The following is a 20,962-nucleotide window of genomic DNA, read 5'->3' as shown; positions in this document are numbered from 1 at the left end:
GCTTTAAGAAATCAATTTCAGTTAGTCCAAAGTTAGTTGTGAAAATATGCTCAGTCTTTCTGAACTACTTTGACAACTCCACAGAAGGCCAAGATTAACAATTTAGAATGAACAATAAATGAGACTGGCACCTGCACTTTTAATAGACAAGAGTAAACTACTTCCTTGCAGTCAACAAGTTCACTGAAGAAAGAGATAGGATGCAATGATACAATGAAGCACTTTGCAGTTACTAAAGGTATTTTTCATGTCATTCAGTCAATCAGGAGAGTAGTTTCTGTTCTGTACCAGGTTTGTTTATGTAAGTTTTGAAAATAAATCTGAACAAAATGGTCTGAGAAGGACAGTCTGAAGTTGATTATCCCCAAACTCTATTAAAGAAGAGCATAGGCTAGTTGGAGGTGTTTCACTTGCATTTTAACACCAAATTTAAGCCTATCTATATAGATCCTTACAAATAACAGCAATTATTTCTCTTTCTAGTCCCAGTTGTAGAAGTAACACGGAGAAGAGCAAGTTATTGTGGAGGGGAAAGGTTTTTTTTTTTTTATTTGAAGTACACATCTCTAAGCAGTATTGTAACTTATTCCAGGGAAATTAGCTGCCTGCTTCCCAAAGTTTTCCCTATCTGTATTTACAATGCACAAAGCACATACTTGTTTAAAGTTGCTTAGAACACAATCCACTGCTTCCCAGAACATTAGACCACAGGCCACAGTAAGTACTCTGCAACTGGTACACTGAACCTTATTGCATTTGCTTCTTCTGCCTTATACATTTTGTTTTTGAGAAAGATACATTGCCACACCCATTTTCCTTTTTTAATCAGGTCTTTAACAAGTGATTAAAAAAAAATGAAAAAAAAAGAAGGGCTACATATTCAGGATTCTCTTTCTAAATTATCAGGTTGATCAACATTTTATAATTCAGAAGGAGCTAAACAAAAAAAAACCTTTCCAGTGTTTCAGTATGTTAAATTTACCTGGCCCACTCTAACGAGAGAATGCTTAGCTAGATTAAGGTCACAAACTTATTTCAAAATTGTCATTTAGAAGTACAAACTTACAACTCCGGGGCATGCAGCATACCTGGTATACTGTTTAAATTTCTCCACAGGAATGAGTGTACATCCTTTCACATACCAGGTGACTGAAATCAGTGACTGGAAGTGATAACAGGCCTAACATACAAACCCATTAGGAGAGTATGTAAAAGTTTTAGAAGTTGGAAAAACTGTCAAAGAGTGAAGCTAAGATTTTATTCTGACTGTTTATTTATGTAACACTATTCACCACCATACCTAGAGACATCAAAGCTAATTCAACTGAAGAGACCCTTTGAAAGCCCTCATCATACTTAACTGAGAAGATGGAATACATTTTCTAACTTTTTAATAACAAAAATATTTAGGTGATTTGCCAAAACAATTTACAACTGGCACAAACATCAGGCATATCAATAAATGTATTACGCAGCATGCATTTTCATACCAGTATAACAGAGCTTTGGGGTAAACCAACCTAGATTACTCAGGTATACTTTTATGGTCACAACACTAATGGAGATAACGAGCCATCATTTCACATATAAAGTAAATCAAACATTTTTCATCTTTCAAATATTTTATTTTAGTACTTTTAAATATGTTTTAATACAACAAAGATATAAAACAATATATTAATTCAATCTGAATTTAGAATCAAAACAATATTTACTTATTTACAGTACTCACTTTAAATTTCACTGACATACCTTCTAGCCATTAAGTAATACTATTTTCTCTGTCAGAATAAAACCGAAGTAACTTTTCAGTGTTAAAAGCCACGTTTCTATATCCTTATTATGTAAAGTACCATGTGCAATGCAGTTTGTGATTTCTCACATTTGACAAATTTCTCACATTTGACAAAACTGAATTGAAATAGCAAAACTAAGTTACAGTTAGTCTTTCTAACTAGGCAGTCACTGGGCTAATAGGTCAGGTTATAGTGCTCCACATTTATCATCTTAAGTTCTTACACACCTATTACAATCTGGCTTTAAAAATGTGCATGTCAACGAATTATGTACATAATACTCACTGCAAATTTCTTAAAATACAAATGGTTAAGTATGCAGGATACTGCCATATGGGAAGTTCAGTGTTCACAACACTACAGTGTTTGATGGGTTGTGAGGGATGTTTTTGTGTTTTTCTTCATATAACAAAAAAGACATCAGTAGGTTCTCTCCAAAGGACTTTTTTTTTTTCCCCCAGAAATACTGTTTCAATTAGAATAGTGACAATGTCAAAGACACATCAGAAAGAGTAATCTCTATGAATCATCAGTGGTCTATCAATTAACCCTGAACTGATAAAGTCTACATGCACAAAACAATTCAGAAGGTAAGCTGGCTCACTGCTAGGACTTCTGCCAAATATATGTCCATCTTGCCAAGACTATGATGGTTTCTGTAGTTACAGGTCAAGCTTCTATAAAAGTATCCTAGATTATTAAAAAAACCCAGAAAAATAAATATTGTTTGTAGATTACTGTAAATTCTCCCCAACTCTTCAGTAGAAACTATATGGACAGGATTAAAAACTATCATAGTCATTACAGGTTACTTTTGTTATACTCCAGGTTCACAAAATCTACCTTTTTTTTCTCTAAGACATTGGCTATTTCTTCAAATGCCTATTTAATGATTAAGACTCAGCTCCAGAATAGTTTTGGTGCTTGAAAACCTACTGGATGTTTGTACATCACAAAACTAGCTAAATAGTAATGAACAAGTGTAGCACTGAAGTATGCAAGCACTGCTTAAAAAACCCAAGGAGATATTAACTGTTGCAAAAGACTTGTACTGATGTCAGAGTTCAACTTTTCCCTCTTTCTCTTGAATACTTCTTGGTACTACATGAGGCACAGTTGTACAGAAAAGAAGATGACAGGAACCTGTGTTTTTATCCTCATTGAAGAGTTTCAATACTTCTCAATAACCTTATTTAACATGCTTGCAAAGAACTAACTTTTAAATAATTTAACTGATTCTTGCTTCTTAAAGCAGCTAACTATCAAGGTTTTATTTTGATGCTTTTTTTTTCAGATTTATTATCTCAGAACCCAGTTAAGTAGTAATTTATTTGAAATTCTACTGGAATGTTTTCTTCTATAGTAGATTGCAGGGGAGGCGAGAAATCAGGGAAAACCAAAAAGAAAATAAGATTACCTATTCAACATTACTGTAGTTGTATACCACGCACAGCATGCGCTTTGCCTTATCCAAGAAAATCCTTAATCTAAAATGGTAAACCTCACTGAAGTCACGAGTATTTAGTGAATTGCTTAAAGTTAAACATATAATTTGCTTAATCACAAGCAGTGTACTTAAGGATCCAATTTTTGCTAATCGTGGACATTTAAATACTTCAGGCCTATCTACACTTCTCTGCCAATGCTTTGTGCAAGTGTTATCTTGTTTGAAGATAATTAGCATATATGGAAACTTTCTATGTTATTATTCAAGAACAGTTGGAGGAACCTTCCTTAAAGATCCTTCCATAAGCTTTTGTGAGTGTAGTTAGAATTTGCTAAAAAAACCACATCTATGAAAGTCTAATTTCTGTATGCAGGTGTAATGTCGTAAAACCACTAGTTTAAGGGATCTTCCAGAAAGGAAAAATTAAAGGCAAAAAAGGTTTAGGAAAGCTATTTTAAGAAGCTATGTCATAAGGTACAACAACAACAAATTTTTAAAAGGAGAAGGCAATGCCTATGTGTCTATTACTTTCAGGTATGCACATACATATCCCCAAATGGATAATAACAAGGAAGAGCTCAAGACTACTGTCAAGTCTCAAATATTACTAGATTTACTAAGCTACAAAAAAAATGTGACCCTCCCCTTCTTTTGTATATCCAGAGTTACTCAATTAAGACATTTCTACTTGATTAGTTTGTACACTTTGTAGCACTAAACTAATGTTGATAGACACTTGCTCTTACTGTCATAATGCAATAATTCATTTATTACTCTGAATTCAGATTATGTGTGTACTCCCACAGACAATAACTTTGCACAAAATAGGTGTAGTAAGTTAAAGGACAGCAAGAAGACTGGTGCATGAACATAAGGGAGAAGGACAACCCTGAAAATACTTAGCATTAAATTCAAGGCCCACTGATGCTCTGCTGTCTTTACTTAAAAGTGCTTGCCAGCAGCAGAGAAGCAGCAAAATGCTTTTAAAACACGGACTCTTTAAAAAGCAGGTACAGAACTTGAAGCCTGTCAGTTACTTGCAACTTCTTTCCATCTAATTAACAATAAAGCTTACACTACCTAGTCTACAGACTGACCTGTACTCTTTTGCATGAGATCAGATTTTTCTCTCTTCTATCAGCTTCAAGCCTCTCTCTTGCATGTTTATAGAAAGACAAAATGAACTGCCAAAATAGAAGCGGACAATTATCCTGACAATGTTTTAATTCACTTCAGTGCTCACAAAACCAACCTCTGTATATTACTTATCTTGGACACAGATATTTAGCATCAAGGGAAACAGCACAAAAAAACCCCAAGTTTTCTTTAAAAAACACTGATAGGCAATGCTGATTTAAAACAGAGATTTACTTAACATAATTTGAAAAATTAATTTTGAAAAATTAAATTAGAACAAATAGAGAAGCCTTATGTTTCAAAGTGTATGAACTTAATTTAAAAAAATAGTATTGAAATGATAGCTTTACTTTATGTAAACATTGTTACACTGGGCTCTACTTTAAAATTCTTCTGCGTGTCTAAGTTGCAAAATAATTAAGTTTAGACACAGCTATGCTGGTTAGCACTGACGTGGTTACTTTCAGAATCAACAGCTTTGCAGTTTAATGGTATACCTCTCCACATGTTATAACTCAGAATAGAATCCTGCACATCCTGAGAACAGACAACTTCTAGAGTTTAAAAAATAGCATTCATAACCGCGTGTGCATTGCAAAGGCAAATATAAACTAGCAAATAGAGCTCTTTGATTATAAAGTCTCAAGAGGAATGTCCAAATTGCCTTTCTGAAATCAGAAAGGTAAGAACAGCAAATGAAAAGTCTTTAAATCTTTCAGAATATTTTTCTCCTTTTTTTCTTAAGTGTAAGCATACTCCCTCAATTTGGATGGCAAGAGCCAGCCGTTAGGCTATGGCTGATTGAACAGTATAGTATTACACCTGCCATTTTGCTAAAAAATTGGAATGTTACAAATACAAAAGTCTGTAGAATAGTACCAATGTATGTGGGCTCAATACAGTTTGCAGAGATACTCTAAGACGCACAATTCCTCTAAATTAAGTTACAAAAGCTAAATTAAGTTACAAAAGTAATACACTATGAAGAACGGAATATAGTAAAGTTAGTACAATCCAGGTTTATAAAAGGAACATAGTACAGTGAGGAGTAGCCCACAGTAGGTTACGAGCCTCCGAATACAAAACTCTCTTGCAAAATTCCAAAGGGATTCTTTTCCACACAAACTTAAGTACACTATGGCCATTAAGACAGCTCGTACCAAGCTGGAAATGCTTCGTGTAACTTTCCAAGGCTGACTTACACTACCTTTTGCACATATCACCTATTTGGAAACTGCAATAAAGGTCTATACCATTTTTATGATTTGTACCTTTTACCTATCAGTTTTCATTTAGCATAAATCTAATTTCAGTCTCTACAGCCAATGTTAATATTGTCCCTTTACAAACCACCACGTAAGATACCACCAACTGTGTGACCCTTGCTTATGCATTATGGACTCAGAGTGTTGGTTTGGGGTATGGGAGGTGTTTTGTTGTGGTTTTTTAAACAACCAGACCTCAACTGCTTATGGTACTTTTATCTTGCAGTGTAGTAAATGAGCAACTTAAGAACTAGTCTCTTTTCATATTTGATAGAAAAACATATACTGTGTGTATTTATATATATAAACAAATATACTGTGTATATATATCCAGAGATATTCACCATACTGTTGACACCAGAGTGCTAAAACATACATCAATATGAGCACTATTTCCAATACTCACTATTATTACTTTTCCTGAAAGTGTTACTACATGCATTTTCCCCATCCATTTATAGAACAGTAAGATATATGAAGTTCTGTCTTTCCAATGTTAAAGAGCTGCTTCTAAAAAGCAAGCACAAGTTTGGGTAAAGCAATTAAAACCACACAAAAGTTATTTTGTGGCTTTAAACTCACTAAAGCTAAATTAACTTTACTTTCAGTGGATGTAGCATTACTTTAACTCCTATTTAAACACAAAAGGGAAAATTTCCAAGTGCTAGAACAACCATATAAACAACTGATAGACTAGTCTAAAAAAGCTCTCATTAAAAAAACCATCATCACTATATATAGCCACGAGGCAAACTCGCATTTTTGGCAACCTGTATGCAAACCATTTATACTGTCAATTATACTTTAAGATTTGTTATTTAACAGTTGAGAGGCCCTTTTAGCAAAAAAAACTAAACCGCTTTCCTCATTATGACACAGTACTCCTCAATCTTTAAGTACATACAGTGTTTGTTTTGAAAATTACATTTATGACTGCTTTGAAATAAAGTCTTCATAAAGTTCTAATTTTTTAGTCAGTATATGTAAAGGTTGGCATGTCAGGTAACGGAGATTATTTGGACCTGTAAAGGCTATATTATATTCAGTACAAGCACATAATTGAGGTTAAAGTTACTCAAACATTCACATAAAACCTTTTTAAGGGTAACAGCATTTTGGTTCATATTCATGGTTCACTGATAGCCTTTATCGGTTCCTGCACTGTTTTCTATTTTAGCAACAAGAAAACAAAACACATCTCTGTGAAGCATGGGCACCCCATTTTATGGCTAAGAATCTAAGAAACAAGACAAGCAGGAGGAAATCATGGAGTGAAAAATGTTACTTTACGTTCCCTCCTCAGCTAGCCTTGTAGAATCTTAGTCATAACTCTTCATAACAATCTGAATTGACCCACAGACTCTTCAGCCAATCAATCTTTTCAGCATAGCAGGTTTTGAAAAGGGCCAGCAATACTCATTGGGAACAGTACCATTAACATTGCATTCAAAAAAGGAAAACATTGGAAACCAGATCCTTGCTCTCCTACTCTGTTGATATGCTCTAGTATTAGCCAGCGTATGGTAATACAAAAAGAGTCTTGTAGTGATGTAAAAGGCAATGAAGACATCTATAGAATAATGTTCATGTGCAGCCAAAATGAAGAAGATTCCAAAGAGATTCAGGACCCAGGACAAGGTGTGCAAGAAGTTCCAGCTCCTTGGCGTATCTAGGGAAAAACAGAAAGCAACTAACCTTGAATGTCTCAAAAATCGGAGTCATTACAAAATCCAGGCATAGATATTGCAAGCTTTTTTTATACAGATTTTTCATCCAAAAATGCGATGAAGTTACTGTCTTCATCTGGAAATCCTGTTTATATCTACAGGTCCAATGAATACAATGAAAACAACCACGTGAGTTATAAATGCCTCTCTCTTCATGACTTCATTTACAAATACAGCTACTACGCATTTCTAGATTAACAGAGCATCCTAAAAGGGTTTAGGACCATGCAAAGCAGAATTCTTTGTTCTAACAACTTCTTTTAATGAAAATCATGCATCCTCCAGGTATTAAGGGGAAAAATGTCATAAAGCATACATTACTCTATTATTGAAGTCACACCATCACAGGGGAACTCAAACTAATTATCTTAGCTCACCATATAATGTATTGAGAAACACTTTGTATTTACAGAAGAGCAGTACTGTTTCATTTATTCTCACTCATTATGAGGTTTGATATTTTGGCTTTACGTACACTAAATGTACAGCCACCTAGTCGGGTATTTGCCTGATAGCAGTCAGTGGCAGACACCTAGGGAAGTGTACAGGAACAGACAATCATAAATATCTTCCCCAGTATTCTTCCATTAGCAAGCTAGAAAGCCTTTCCAGTGTTTTTTCAAATGTGTCCTTCCCTCCATTAATCTAGGTGGTACTGCACCTTTCCTGTCTGCAAGTGTACTGTCACAAACCTGAGTAAGAGCACAGCAATCCGAATTTGTACACTTAAATGTAACACACTGGTTTTTTGGGGGTTTTTTGGTTTGTGTTTTTTTTTTTTTTAATGAGGTCAAGCAGCAGATATTCTTAATACTTCAGGACATTTAAGTATTTACACTCTCAGACCCTCGGTTGACCGCAAGCAGTGCATATTCTTAACACTTAAGGACCTTTAAATATTGACACTCTGTACTTACATTCTGTGACAAAGAAGTTGAGCATGGTCAGGACGACAGTGTGGCCACTGAACATATAGTCTCCACACGTATGTACTCCAGTTAGAGTCATTCCAAAGCCACTCCATATTGCAAATGCCCGCTGAAGTTTTGCCCAAACATTGCCATACAACTAAAAGACAGTGACATTAACCTTTAGTAAGTTCCAGCCCAACTGCCTAAACAGTATATGCTGAAAGTTAGGTGTATAGCACTATGAGTGTTTAATACCATTTATCATGTTGGGTCTTCTATTAAAATGCAGCTTAGCACATCTGGGAATTTTACTGTGGCAGCGAGTCACATTATTAACTACAAATACCAATTGTATTTATCATACCTCTGATGAATACTGGAATTTAGAGCAAGTGATTTACAGAGTCTGCCACCTTTTTTTGAATGTATTCAATACATTCAATATGTCATTGTCAAGATCCCAATATATTCAGCACAAACCTCTTCTAACTAAAAGTAAGGATAAAACCATGAAATCCCATGTTCTATGAAATATTCCTTATTAGAAAGGGTGAAATAATAATGAATGTGGTGGTTTGTTGTTTTGTTGTTTTTTTTTTTTTTCCCCAAAATCATGCACCCAACAAGACAAAGAACCGATTACTCCACTTTCAGCCTTTCTTCATAAAGTCAGTATATTAAGTACACACTTCTCTGATGTATTCTTTCAGGTTTACATTGTGAAATATTCTGAACACCCTTTCCCAAGTAACTATCTCCTCTCCAAAGTGCCAAGTGCTTCTAAGACCCCTAAGGATGTCTGCCTGCATAACAGCAATTAATGACGGTGTGTGGAGGGAAACAGGAGAGAAAACTCACTGTTCTTACAAACACGCATCTAACACATCTCATAAGAAACTTAATCATATCTTAAATAAAATTAAAAAATAAAATTAAAAAAAGGAAAAATAATTTAAAATATTTTAAGTTTTTACCTTTCCCGTACACTGCAAGTGCTGGCCTGGCACAGAGAGTGAGGTAACGAACATTGTAACGCAACGTAATAAGAATACTGTCCCCATGAGGCTGCACAGCCTTCGCAGAAGTATAGATCTGGGAAAAGTACATAGGAACTGATTGCAAGAATACTAATATATTGTACTTTTAAATAAGGGAATTGAAGATTAAAAAAATTTCCCCGCACTCCCACTTAATCCCATGAAGTCCATTCATCATTGCTGCAAGTTGCACAGTAAAAAAAGAAAAAAAAATGGTTTTTTTTAGTAGTACTGTAAAGGTATGGTTCCACGTAACAGGGTGAGACACTGTAGCAAGCTTACTGTCACCAAAAGGTACACTTCCACTCCTCTGCAACTACACTCCTACTAGCTTTGGTGCTCATACCTTCTGTTGGCAAACGGATAAAAATCAACAAACTGGTAAAAATTTAACTTAAAATATGCACAGGCAAAAAAGGGTTTTCTACCCCTCAGCGACAGTAAGCTGCTAGGCTGGCTCAGTCATCCAGTGGAATTTCATTCTCATAGGATTTTCTTACATATAAAGTTCTTACAGTATGAGAGTATATACTGACAACTCTCTGAAATACCTATGTTCTGAACGAAATTACATATAAACCTGGTAGAAAAGTAAGCTCAGATTACTCCTTTGTAAGATTCACAAATCACCATTCATGATTAAATCCTTCCTAATCCATTTTAACAGGGACATATTAGAAGCTTACAAGATTCTCATTGAATGGAAAGTCGTAAACAATCATGGTAAGTTCTTGTTACAGTCCTTTCTCTGAATCAAAGTATCAGTTAATCGGAATTTTATATACTGTACCTGTGTTTGTGAAGCAGAAGAACCAATAGCCAAATGTAGCAAAGAATTACGCCACATACTTCAGTCATAGCAAAAGCCCATGGTATCCTAGGGACGCTAGAAAAACGGATGAAGCAAGGAAGTTAACTTAAAGGCTTAATTTTTCTTTCTTGTCTCATTATTGAGAATAAAAGCATATAAAGTTATAACTACAAAAATAATTTGCATTGATCTGACAACAGTTTAAACTACAACCAAAAATTATTTTGTTATACTGAATTAAATAGAATTTGAATTAATTTTAATCATCTCCTTTCTAATAATGTATTTTCAGCAGACATTTACACATAATTCACTATGTCAAAGAAAATCTCTAGTATGCTCTCTTACTTTATACATGTGATTTACTAACAGGATGTGTTCCTCTGCCATGGTTTCCCAACAACCTTTTCCATTCTGACACAAACTTGCATCATGTCAATTACGCTGCTTATGCTTGTAAGAATGCCATGTCAACACAATTAATGAAATCCCACAAAGTCTAAAATGTAATGGAAGCAGAACTGCACAGAAAAGTGTTAGGAAAAATAAAAATTGTTTTCAAAGTCAGATTTCAGTGATAATCACTACATGCAAACCTTTTAGCCTTGCTTGTCAAAAGATTTAAGATTTTCTTGCATACATATAGCACCAGTAACAATTTCCACTCTGCAATTTCACCAAAATACAGACTGACAGATTTCAAGAGAGGCTGCTCCTCATAGTTTTATGTTACCCCAATACAAAGGGGTAGCAAAGCTCTGCTCAAATGCTAGCTTTGTAGTAATCCCCTCATCTTGTTTTGTGAGCTGCTGCTTTCTGACCTCCCCCATCCTCCTGCCCACTGAATATTGTGGCAGTGCCCTGGCAACAAAATCCAGTCATGTCATAGCTCCCATTCTCTCTCCTCTCTTCCACTCTGCTGGATGTGGTCCATCCTTGCTGAGTAATATGTATGTTTATGGGAGACTCTGCACACTTACTCAAAATATTAAGACTCCTACTGAATTCATGAAAACAGAAATTACTTTCAGGAATAAGGAGACCACAAAAGACTGAACTCTTAAACTGTTTATCTTGTCTTTGAAAACTGTCTAGGCAATAAGTTGTCTATGGTGCAAGTGCACTTCCTCAAAGGGAGCATTTGCCCCTGTTAAATCTGTAGTCAATGACTAGAATTTCACCTTTGTTATTGTGTCCCTTTCCTGCCTGAAGTGGAGTATTTTCTCTAAAAAATCAGCAGGTACTGCACAAGTCACACCAGTGTTTTAGTATACAGATACTCTACAGTTAAAAAAAAAAGATGCTGGTCTATTCAGTCTACTTCAGACTTTCTCTAAACCATCTTCAACAAGTTGGCAGTGGGGAGACAGCAAAAATACAGTATCAATGCTATTCCCTTTCAATTTCCTTGGTCACTGGCAGACCAAAGTATTCCTTCATCAAAAGCTTTTCTATATCAAGACATGTAAAGCTTCATAGCAGCATCTGGATTTCAGATAAAGCATATGGCTGCTTACCTATGCCAGCTGGACATCACCCTTTTTACTAGAATAACAGGATAAATTAATTCCTGTGTTGTGATTAGCTAAAGATGTAGAATTAAATATAAACTAGGAAGAAAACCAGCTCAATTTATATTCCCCTGAGAAGACAAAATCTTTGCATCTAACTGATGCACACTTCAATCTTAGCAGAAGGGTTTACTACACTCTAATTACTATTTTGCACAGGCTTCTTCAACAGGATATGAAACTGCTTAGGAAGAAAAGACAGCCTATACTTTAACCATCAAGCTACTATTTTGTTTTAAAAGAAAATTTCTTACCTATCTAGAAATATGTCTGGTAGAGGTGGATACGTTTGCATGTCAGGTACTCGCTCATGTACTATAACCATAACAAATGATGTAAAGCCAAACACTATGAAGACATAAACACAACTTAAAACCGTCTTCCAATACTCTGGGTCCAGTCTTCGTGCAGAGTGTTTGTTTTTTCCATTTGCATATTGATATTGATCACCATTCAAGTCAGTAACTGGTCCATCATAGTCCCGAGGTACTTCACCATTGCAGAACCAATCTGTGCCCTGTAGTGTACCAACGCTTGGGCACACTGTGCCAACGTGACTATCGCTGCTGTAACCCAGCTCTTCTAGGACATCAATATGTTGCTTCTGTAGTTTGCGTATGGACAACATCAGTCTTTTGATATCCCCCAGGACTTTGATTTCCAAAGGAGGGGATCGTAAATCATACTCAGTGAGCGTCAGCAGTGTAATGCCATCTAGCCTGTGTCTATTGCACAAAACATCCACATATTCACAGAAGCCTTCTTCCTTCAGCCACTTGGCCACATTCTTGGTAGTCCAACGTCGAATGCAAAGCTGGTTATTGCCTGCCATCATCCTTCTCTGTCCGCCAACAAAACTGACCTGTTACATATTGGAGAAAGAGACAAGATCTGAATGCTTAATGAAGATTACTGAAATGCCACTGTATTTTGTGTGACTTTTGATGCCTAATTAGCCAAAGGTTTTTTATATAAGAGCCAGCTAAAAACCAGACATATAATTTATTAGGTAAGCAATATAAAAACACTTTTCAAATATTTTTTCTTCAAGCTAAACTAAATTAAACATTATTTCACTTGTTCCCAAATAGAAATTTAAACCTACCAAGAAGCAGAATATTTCCTAGATGTACTCCAGTCTACTTGTATTCCTTTGTTAAAATACTAAATAAATGAGTTTGTTAATTACATTAGGCAATGAAAACCAAAGATTCCTCTGTTTAAATACCAGTTTAATCATCAGTCTTTTCCACTAATTCAGTTCATAAACTAAGCAAGAGAGTATAGCCAGCAACCATGTACATCTGATTTAAAGCTCAAATAATACATTACAGGTCTAACATATTCCACTGTTTTCACACATATACTGAAGCTTCGGTGGCATGACATTTTCCCCACCATCCCTCCCAGGTAAACCTAAAACTGGGTATTTACAATAGTATTGACCTGAGGCATCTTAGTTGTATGTTAATGGTGCAGTCACCATATTTCTGTATTTGTTGGATCTCAGTAATTAGGATAGATGTTTATATTGCAAGTCCTTTAAAATACTCAGTTTTCAAAATAACATTACTAGAAATTAAGCATTTGCTTTAATTCCACAGCATATTCAAAAGTGATGTGGTAATAGATAACAGAATAACACACCAAAACCAGGAAATATGTATTCTCTTCATACAGATTTCTCAATAATTATTTTCTTGACTCTAGAATATTGCTTGAAGACAAGACATCTCAGTAACATTTTAGTCCCATGGAGGTAACAAGTCACCAGAACAACTTGGAACAACAACCAGAAAAATATTCACCACTATGTTACATGGTACATATGAAAAAAAATTTGAAAGGCTACCAGTGATGTAAAAGTAATAAAAAGCTTATCCAATATTTAAGGTCCACAGCAGTACAGAATGGATTTGTGCATAATTTACATTGGATGGCTTATGTACAGCTACCATCTAAGAAACAGCTACAGTTTCACAGCACCTTTGTACTGGAAAAACAAGTCTAATTAACTAGAATGCTTCAATAAACCCAACCAAATGTCAGAAAATACAAGACAGTACAATACATTAGTGCCACATACATCATTCAAGGTTTTCAGAATGAAAGCAAGGAAACAGTCTATTTAATCTATTATTTAGCTTCTGTATATAGTAAATAGGTACTCAAACCCATAAAGAATATTCAACACAAGGTTTTACATCTCTTTCAAGGACAGAGCTCTTCCAAATCCAGAAGCTCTTTCCTTCTCATGTCTCCTTTTAAAGAGGTACTGTACCTGTTGTTAGAAGTAGCTCTTATCATAATTACTGGATGCAACTTTTTCTTCCAGCTTACATCTAACAGGAACACACACCGTGTTATTCTATATCAGAGAAGATTCTATTTGTCCAATGAGATTTCCCAGTAATAAAAAAGAAATAGTTTATAAGAAACACGAGCACACAAATCAAATTGCTCTTCTAAAAGAATTAAGGGAGTGGTATTTCTGAAGATATTCTCTCTGGAGTTGATTGTATATTAACAACATGGACTTAATGCATAGTTTTAATTTCTCAAAACTCCACACACAGTTAATATGTATATAAGCTTTAATACCTTGATTTAAAGAGTTGCCAAAACATCCATAGACCACTACTAGAAGCTTTGCATTTACTATACTCTTCCTTCTCCATATAAAGGGCATTTTCTCATTTCTATGTTACCTTATTATTTTTGAAAGTCTTGCTCAAAGCAACTGAAACAACTACTTTGCTCACACAGCTATTTAACATGTAATTAATGATCAGTTAATTGACTTTTTGGTATTACATATTTTTATCTTACTCCAGTAAAGCAAACTGCAGTTGCTTATCCGGACTTCTAGCTTTCCTTACTCAGAAATACAAATGAAATACTGAAAAAAACCTGTTAACCATAGTGGGTTTTGTAACAGTGAAATCATCACAAGTTTTCTAAAAGCAGAGAATTTATACTCACCAAAAATACACTCAACTTACTGATCTGTCTTCGAACCAAAGCAACTTCTGAGGGCAAAGTCAAGTAGCTTAACACCAGCCTAGTGTTTCTTCACCTGGCATTGCAGGAATAGCAATTACCCCTTACCAAACGCACAATAACAGTGACGTAACTTACAACACCGAGTAAGCGTACCCATCAAAGGTCACCACTGAACGGGCTGGACCTGGAAGAAAGTCTACATTAACCTTAAGATGCACCTGATAGGACCTGCTCCTGTCTTTAAATGCTGTCAAAGACATTTAACCAACTGGAAAAGAAAGAAATCAACAAAAGAAACAAGCACTTATACAAAACACAAACTTAAACTATTCCACACAGCTGGTAGCTAATTTCATCTCACCAGCAACAGTTACGTTCAAGTTTTGATGACACTTTCTTTAAGCTGAGAAACTGCCTTCTTTTCAGACTACTCATTTAGTGCCACGTTTGTCGTTTAAAGGGTAAAAAGCACTTTCCCTAATCATCTTAGGACCCGGAATACAATGCAGATCTCTGTGTCCAACTGCTCCTGTTAATTTCTGACACTACCAGTCTGCAAGGCAAAACGGACTAACATAGCAGAAGAGACCAAGCCACCTAAATAACGGTACTTGTCTTCTGAAAGAGAACAGCACCGATAACTACTTTGCCTTCTACACTACTGGTTTTATTGCTGAAACCAAAAAGTGGATAACATTATTTAATAATGAATAACAACCATGAGTAACACAGAGCAAGCACAGACGTAAGTGTCAGAGGGCAAAATATACTTTTTGCCTGACCTCAGCAATGTCTGTAGCCAGCTGGTTGATTACTATGCTGCTACTGTGACTTTATATTTGGTCAGCTCATCAGCAGTACGTATCATGTGTCCCGTTTCCCTTTTTCCTTCCCCAGCTTTTCAATTAACAGCACGAACACAACCGAATATGAACTTCATATGCATGTGTAGAAGTTTTTTTTGGGTTGATTTTTTTTTTTTTTTTACAAGAAAAACATTACTTTATGAGCCATGAACATTTCTAAAACTCGGTTCGGGCATTTAAAGAAGTGAGATGCCTCTGAGATGCTGAGTATACGCTAGCTGTTAGCACAATATTTTTCCTGGATGTATATTTAAAATATGGAAAATTAATCTATCTCAAAATTATTATCCACAACTCTATCATGTTTTTCTCTTCTGAATTACTGTCAGTCAACCATTAACTCCCTTACTTTCCTAGCATACAGACTTTGAGTCAGTATACTGAGGTAAAAATGTGGAAAGTTGAATATGATTATCACTACTCTAACCAAGGAAAAGTAGCATTAATATCCCACTAACATTAGACTGCAATCCTGTTACAGAAATAAAACTTGATTACACCAGAATCATAGTTGAAGGGTTAAGTACGATCCTAGTGACATCTGCCTGACTGGATTTGTTTATTCCAGACACCCAGCACCATTACTGTTTCACTGCCAGGTTAAATGTTCCTGGGAGAGGCTGTGGCTCTCCTTGCTGACATGCCTCTTTATTTTTTTTTTCCTAGTTAAGTTCAATTCTCACCATCCTTAAAAGGAATTTTAGGAAGGACACTGAAGAACTACAAGATCTCAAGTGATTTAACCTACATTTCTTTGTGGAAGGTTTCAAGCTTAACTCTGAATATAGGCAATTCCAACTCAGCCCCTCCTTCACTGGGTCTGCCGGCCTAGGAGCACAACATCTCACAGCTTGGGGGAAAAGTTTTTCTGTACGAAGGCTGCTGGTTCACAACATGGACAAGACCCAGGACTGAGGCCTTGGCTCCCCAGCACAAGAAAAGCCATACACAAAGCCACGCGCTGAGCCAGCCTGCAATAATAAGGCTACTGTCACATACCAACTTAGTAATGCTGTGCTGGAAAAAGAACACACAGCACTGCCTGGTTATGCATCAGAAGTCTCAGATACTCTGCTGACTTGCATCAGAAGCTTGTCAATTGCTCTTCCTGAAAACTCTAAATTCTTCAGTGCTTATTTAAAGCAAATAGCACCAAAGGTTGCATTGCCATACAGTATACAGTGACATAATCCTTACCTTCTAAATGACACATATATAATACAGTATCTTGAAAACAAAAGGAGAAAAAGAACAATTGCAAAACAAATACATGATTTTTCAAGGGTTTTTTAATACAACAGCTACCATGCTATATATAACTGATACCATAAAATCAAAGATTAGCTCCACACACTTAGAAGAGTCTTTCGGTTGGAATGCCTCCATGTAAAACTGACAGCAGCTACTCCAGAAAGTCCTGAAAGCTAAACATATTTGTCTTAAGAACCACTAAGTGCAGTTAGACACTGCAGCAAGCTGAACAGAATACATACTGCTCCCTGACTTTTACACCTCATTGAGCCAAATGGGTTGTTGTACTAGACTCAAGTGAACACTGAGAGCGGCTCAACTCCTAATCTACTAATCAGCTATCAAAACATTTTTCATCCTACCATTGTAATTCAAGGCACACATAAGTGATTTTTAAACAACCGATCAAGTACTCCACTACTTATCTCAGGATGTAATTCACAGTGTTTAATTAATACTTGCACAAGTTCTTGAACATTTCACATGCTAAATGTCAAGTGTCAAGTATTTTTTCCTCCAACTTCAAGAAATAGTTCATCCATCTCGTAACAGAATGTTTGCTGCTCTTTATCCTTATAGAACTTAGCAGTAAAACAATTCAGGTTTGCTTTCCCCCTTTTATTTCTTTGTTTTCAATCCTAAGGTGAGGATGTGGGAAGAAACAGGGAAAAACAAGAACAAACTCTGCATCCAAATTAACACCAGAACAACATTTGAAGTGAAATTGTGTTTGTTCTTACTCTCCACAACCATTTACAACCTGGTCTTTCTAGTCTATTGAAAGTCTAGGAGCCTTCCTCATTGTAGATGCAATAAGAGAAATATGAAATAAACACCTTTTTTAAAGTTATGTGATTATCCAATAAACATTTATAATGTAATATGTTTTATGGACCTCAACCAGCTTAGTGGGCTGCAAAACTGAGCTCCATACAAAGAAAAGCGATCGTATAGCGCCTGAAAGATTGCTACGCCTAGGCAAACCTGTGTTTTTAATTGTATACTACCAAAAAAAACCCCTCAACCAGCCAGCAAAAAGATCACATAGAACAGCAAACAAGATACTTAAAATTCTTGCCCTTTACAAATCTACATAATGTTTCCTTCACATATAAGTAGCACTTTGGCAACAAAAATTTATGAAACTTCCCAAAGAATTTCCTTCCACCGGGTAGAAAAATCACTTCGCCCCAATCCTGCAAGTTAACTGCACCTTTTTTCTGTATCACAGAAAGCAAAAGGAAGAACAAGACCACAGGTGTTTCCTTACCTCTGATATCCAGCAAGAGGCACCCCCTACCAAACACGAGGAGCATTTAAATGCCAGGAAATGTCTTGCTGAGCTCCGACCACTCCAGAGCACAGCATGATCAGCTGCTCTGTGGAGGTGGCACAGACACTGTGTCCAGCTGCACCAGGGAGCTCTGTGGAGATGAAGCATACTTAGTGCAAGTGGAATCTTCCATCAAGTCATCTTACAACGCAGAACGTGTGCTGGATTTTTATAAAATGAATTTTGCAAACAGAAGCAGCAAATACAAAACCATGAAACCACTTCAGCCCCAGTTACAAACCAATAAATACGTGAATGTTAAAACTGCCACTTATTTGCCTCTTATTCCATTAACTTACAGAGCTGAAAAAAACCTACCCTTTCGAAGTATTATTTTTTAAAAATAGCAATCAGTAATCATTAAGTGCATGGCCTGAGAGGCCACCTAATGCATTAGCATGTAGATTTGAGAGGCTGAGTGGCAAACAGCTCCTGTGGAGTTTCACCTTTCTGAACACGCACAGGCCTCAAACTCACACAAAACCTGTCTCACGCAGGCAGACGCCTCCATTTAACCCTGAACTCGAACAGCACGCAAACCAGCAACAGCACTTCTCCGTGCTGCCTTCTGAATTACCAAATCCTACACGCTCAGGAACTTTTTTACTCAAAGCTAAACGCTGTGCCCTCAGAAAACCCACCGACGTTACACCGCAGGCAGAGAAAACAGCAGGACGGCTGTGTATCTGTTGTGCACGGCTGTTTGCTGCCTAGCTGTAAGGCTGACACGGAGCACAAGCGCTCGGCATCCTTTCCACGATTTGTTTCCTGTGGAGGCTGACAGAGGAATGAGAAACCCAGGGATCTCCCTCCTCCCACACCCGCTCTCAGGAAAAAGCACAGCAGCTTCCACAGGCGCCCACCCGGTACCGGCCCCGCTCTCCTCAGCACACAGCGGCTCCGCCACCTCCCCGGCCAACGTCCGCACACCCCGTTTTAGCTCGGGGGCGACCCTCGGTCACTGCCGAGGCAGAAAACTCACAAAGTCCGGAACGAAACCGACACAACCGGGCACAGAGACCGAGCCACTCCAGCCCCTCCGCGGCACACGCAGTAACTTAGGCGAGAAGCACGCCTGCTTCCCAGTTTCTAAGCAGCCCGGCCTCCCCAGAAGCTGGCACGGCGGGGCGGGACTGCGGTCAGACCACGAGTGGGATGCGCCCACCCGAGACACGCGCGGTGGTTGCGCTGGGGCGGATGTCAGCGCGAACAGACAACATGCGGGGCTTTTTACCCCCTCCCGCGGCAGACGAAGCCGCTCTTCCTCAGCGCAACCGCTGGAGTGCAGCGGCCCTTTCCCTCCCGAGGCCCGCGGAGCCCGCCCGCAGCCCGGGGCGCGCACACACCGGCTCGGCGGCGGCTGCCAAGGCCGGGGCGCCTCTCCGCATCCGCCGCCGGCAGCGGGGCGGTCCAGGCACCGCGCTCCGCTGCGGGACCAAGCACAGCCCCCGCACCCCGCTCCGCCTCACCTGCCGCCGCGGCGGCAGCAGCAGCAGCAGCGCTAAGTGGCGGTGCCACAGGGCCCGGCCCCGGGGCGGCGGCGGCTCCTGCGCGCCCTCCCTCGCTCCGGCGGCGGCGGCAGCCACCGCCACCCCCCATCACCCGCCCGGAAGTGGCGGGCGGCAGCGCCCCGCGGGGCGGCGGAAGGGGCGGGCCCGGCGCTGGGGTAGCTTCCGGGAGGGACCATGGCGGCTGATGTGGGCTGCGGCTGGGAGCTGGGCCCGGCCGGGGATCCGGCTTCCCGGGCCTGGGGGCACCTTCGCAGCCCGGTGCCCCTCCATGAACGCCCCCTGCGCCGAGCACAGGCCCTCCGACACGCGAATGGCTGTCTGGCCTGCCTCGGCCCCCGCCTCGTGGGAGTGGAAGTCTGAAATGCGTGGGGGTGTAGGCGGAACGCCTTCGAGCTCTGTGGGAAACTCAAAATCCGTAGATGGTCGGCAGCGTGTTTTCTAGAAGTCATAAGAAAAGTCTAAATCACCCATAATCCTCATAGAGATCAGCTGATGGAAGAAGCAAGCCTATCTTGCTTTTCTAACTGAAGAATAGTGGAGCGTGCTTAACCAGGGTAAAGCATACGTGTGCAGAAGATAGTACAGTATATTTTTTCCCAGTATGATCTTTCTGTCTGCCCTTGGGGAGTACCTTCGTACCGCCTGGGCGTGAGGCAGGGGGGAGTTTCTAATCAGGCTAAATAGAATTTTCGTTTATTATTTTAAAAGAAACAAATAAACAATCACACATGGAGTGTGATCCTGGTATAATTTAAAACCCCACTGGTGTATTCATGAAAATATCCCCATTATTTAAAGGCATCTGGCAGGAGAAAATGGCAGAGAAAACTTGCAGGACCCTCATACTGTCAATTAGCATTATCAAGCAATTGTTACAAAACATTTCTATTTTCTTTAGATGCACTATTTTTTGCACTGCTTTTCTTTTCTGATGTCTGTAGAAAAAATAAATCAAAACTGGCAGCTGGCTGACAGCACTCGGTCAGTCCTTTATCCAAGGTGATCCAAAGCAGAGATGTGAAGAGCACAGATGGCTGAGAAAAGCTTTGACGGGACACCGTAATTTCAGGAGCTCCATAACCTACAAATAATATCAATGGAGGCAACAGAAGGAGGCAGACAATTAGAAACAAATGACTCCAGAAATAAATTTATTTTGTGTATCAACAGACTGTGGTAGCAGCCAGCTCTTTGCAGCAGCACAATGCAGTCTGAAGAACAGTCAGCGTTTGCTTTGTTGATGATGTAATTACAGCGAGGTCTGAGACAACTCTTAAGTTGTAGCTTCAGTTGAAG

The 20,962-nt window shown here is 38.3% G+C and overlaps 1 protein-coding gene and 1 long non-coding RNA gene across 2 annotated transcripts in view; one reads left to right on the top strand and one right to left on the bottom strand.

Moving 5' to 3' along the window:
* The window catches only part of LOC147600029 (uncharacterized), a 686,528-nt gene that overhangs the window by 558,357 nt on the left and 107,209 nt on the right, over window positions 1-20,962 (top strand). The window lies entirely within an intron of this gene.
* Window positions 1,251-19,738, bottom strand: SAMD8 (sterile alpha motif domain containing 8). Its single transcript, XM_086752282.1, has 7 exons — window positions 19,625-19,738; window positions 18,093-18,246; window positions 11,957-12,564; window positions 10,111-10,206; window positions 9,258-9,375; window positions 8,290-8,440; window positions 1,251-7,314 (listed from the first exon to the last, which is right to left on the bottom strand). Exons 3-7 carry the CDS (start codon window positions 12,535-12,537, stop codon window positions 7,010-7,012), a joined length of 1,251 nt encoding a protein of 416 aa, XP_086608408.1. The 5' UTR covers window positions 12,538-12,564; window positions 18,093-18,246; window positions 19,625-19,738; the 3' UTR covers window positions 1,251-7,009.

Source organism: Chlamydotis macqueenii, chromosome 7, assembly GCF_036417535.1.
Source record: "Chlamydotis macqueenii isolate bChlMac1 chromosome 7, bChlMac1.mat, whole genome shotgun sequence".
In the NCBI taxonomy this organism is placed as follows: domain Eukaryota; kingdom Metazoa; phylum Chordata; class Aves; order Otidiformes; family Otididae; genus Chlamydotis; species Chlamydotis macqueenii.
The sequence above is the reverse complement of the archived record's forward strand: the minus strand, read 5'-3'. Positions and strand labels throughout refer to the sequence as shown.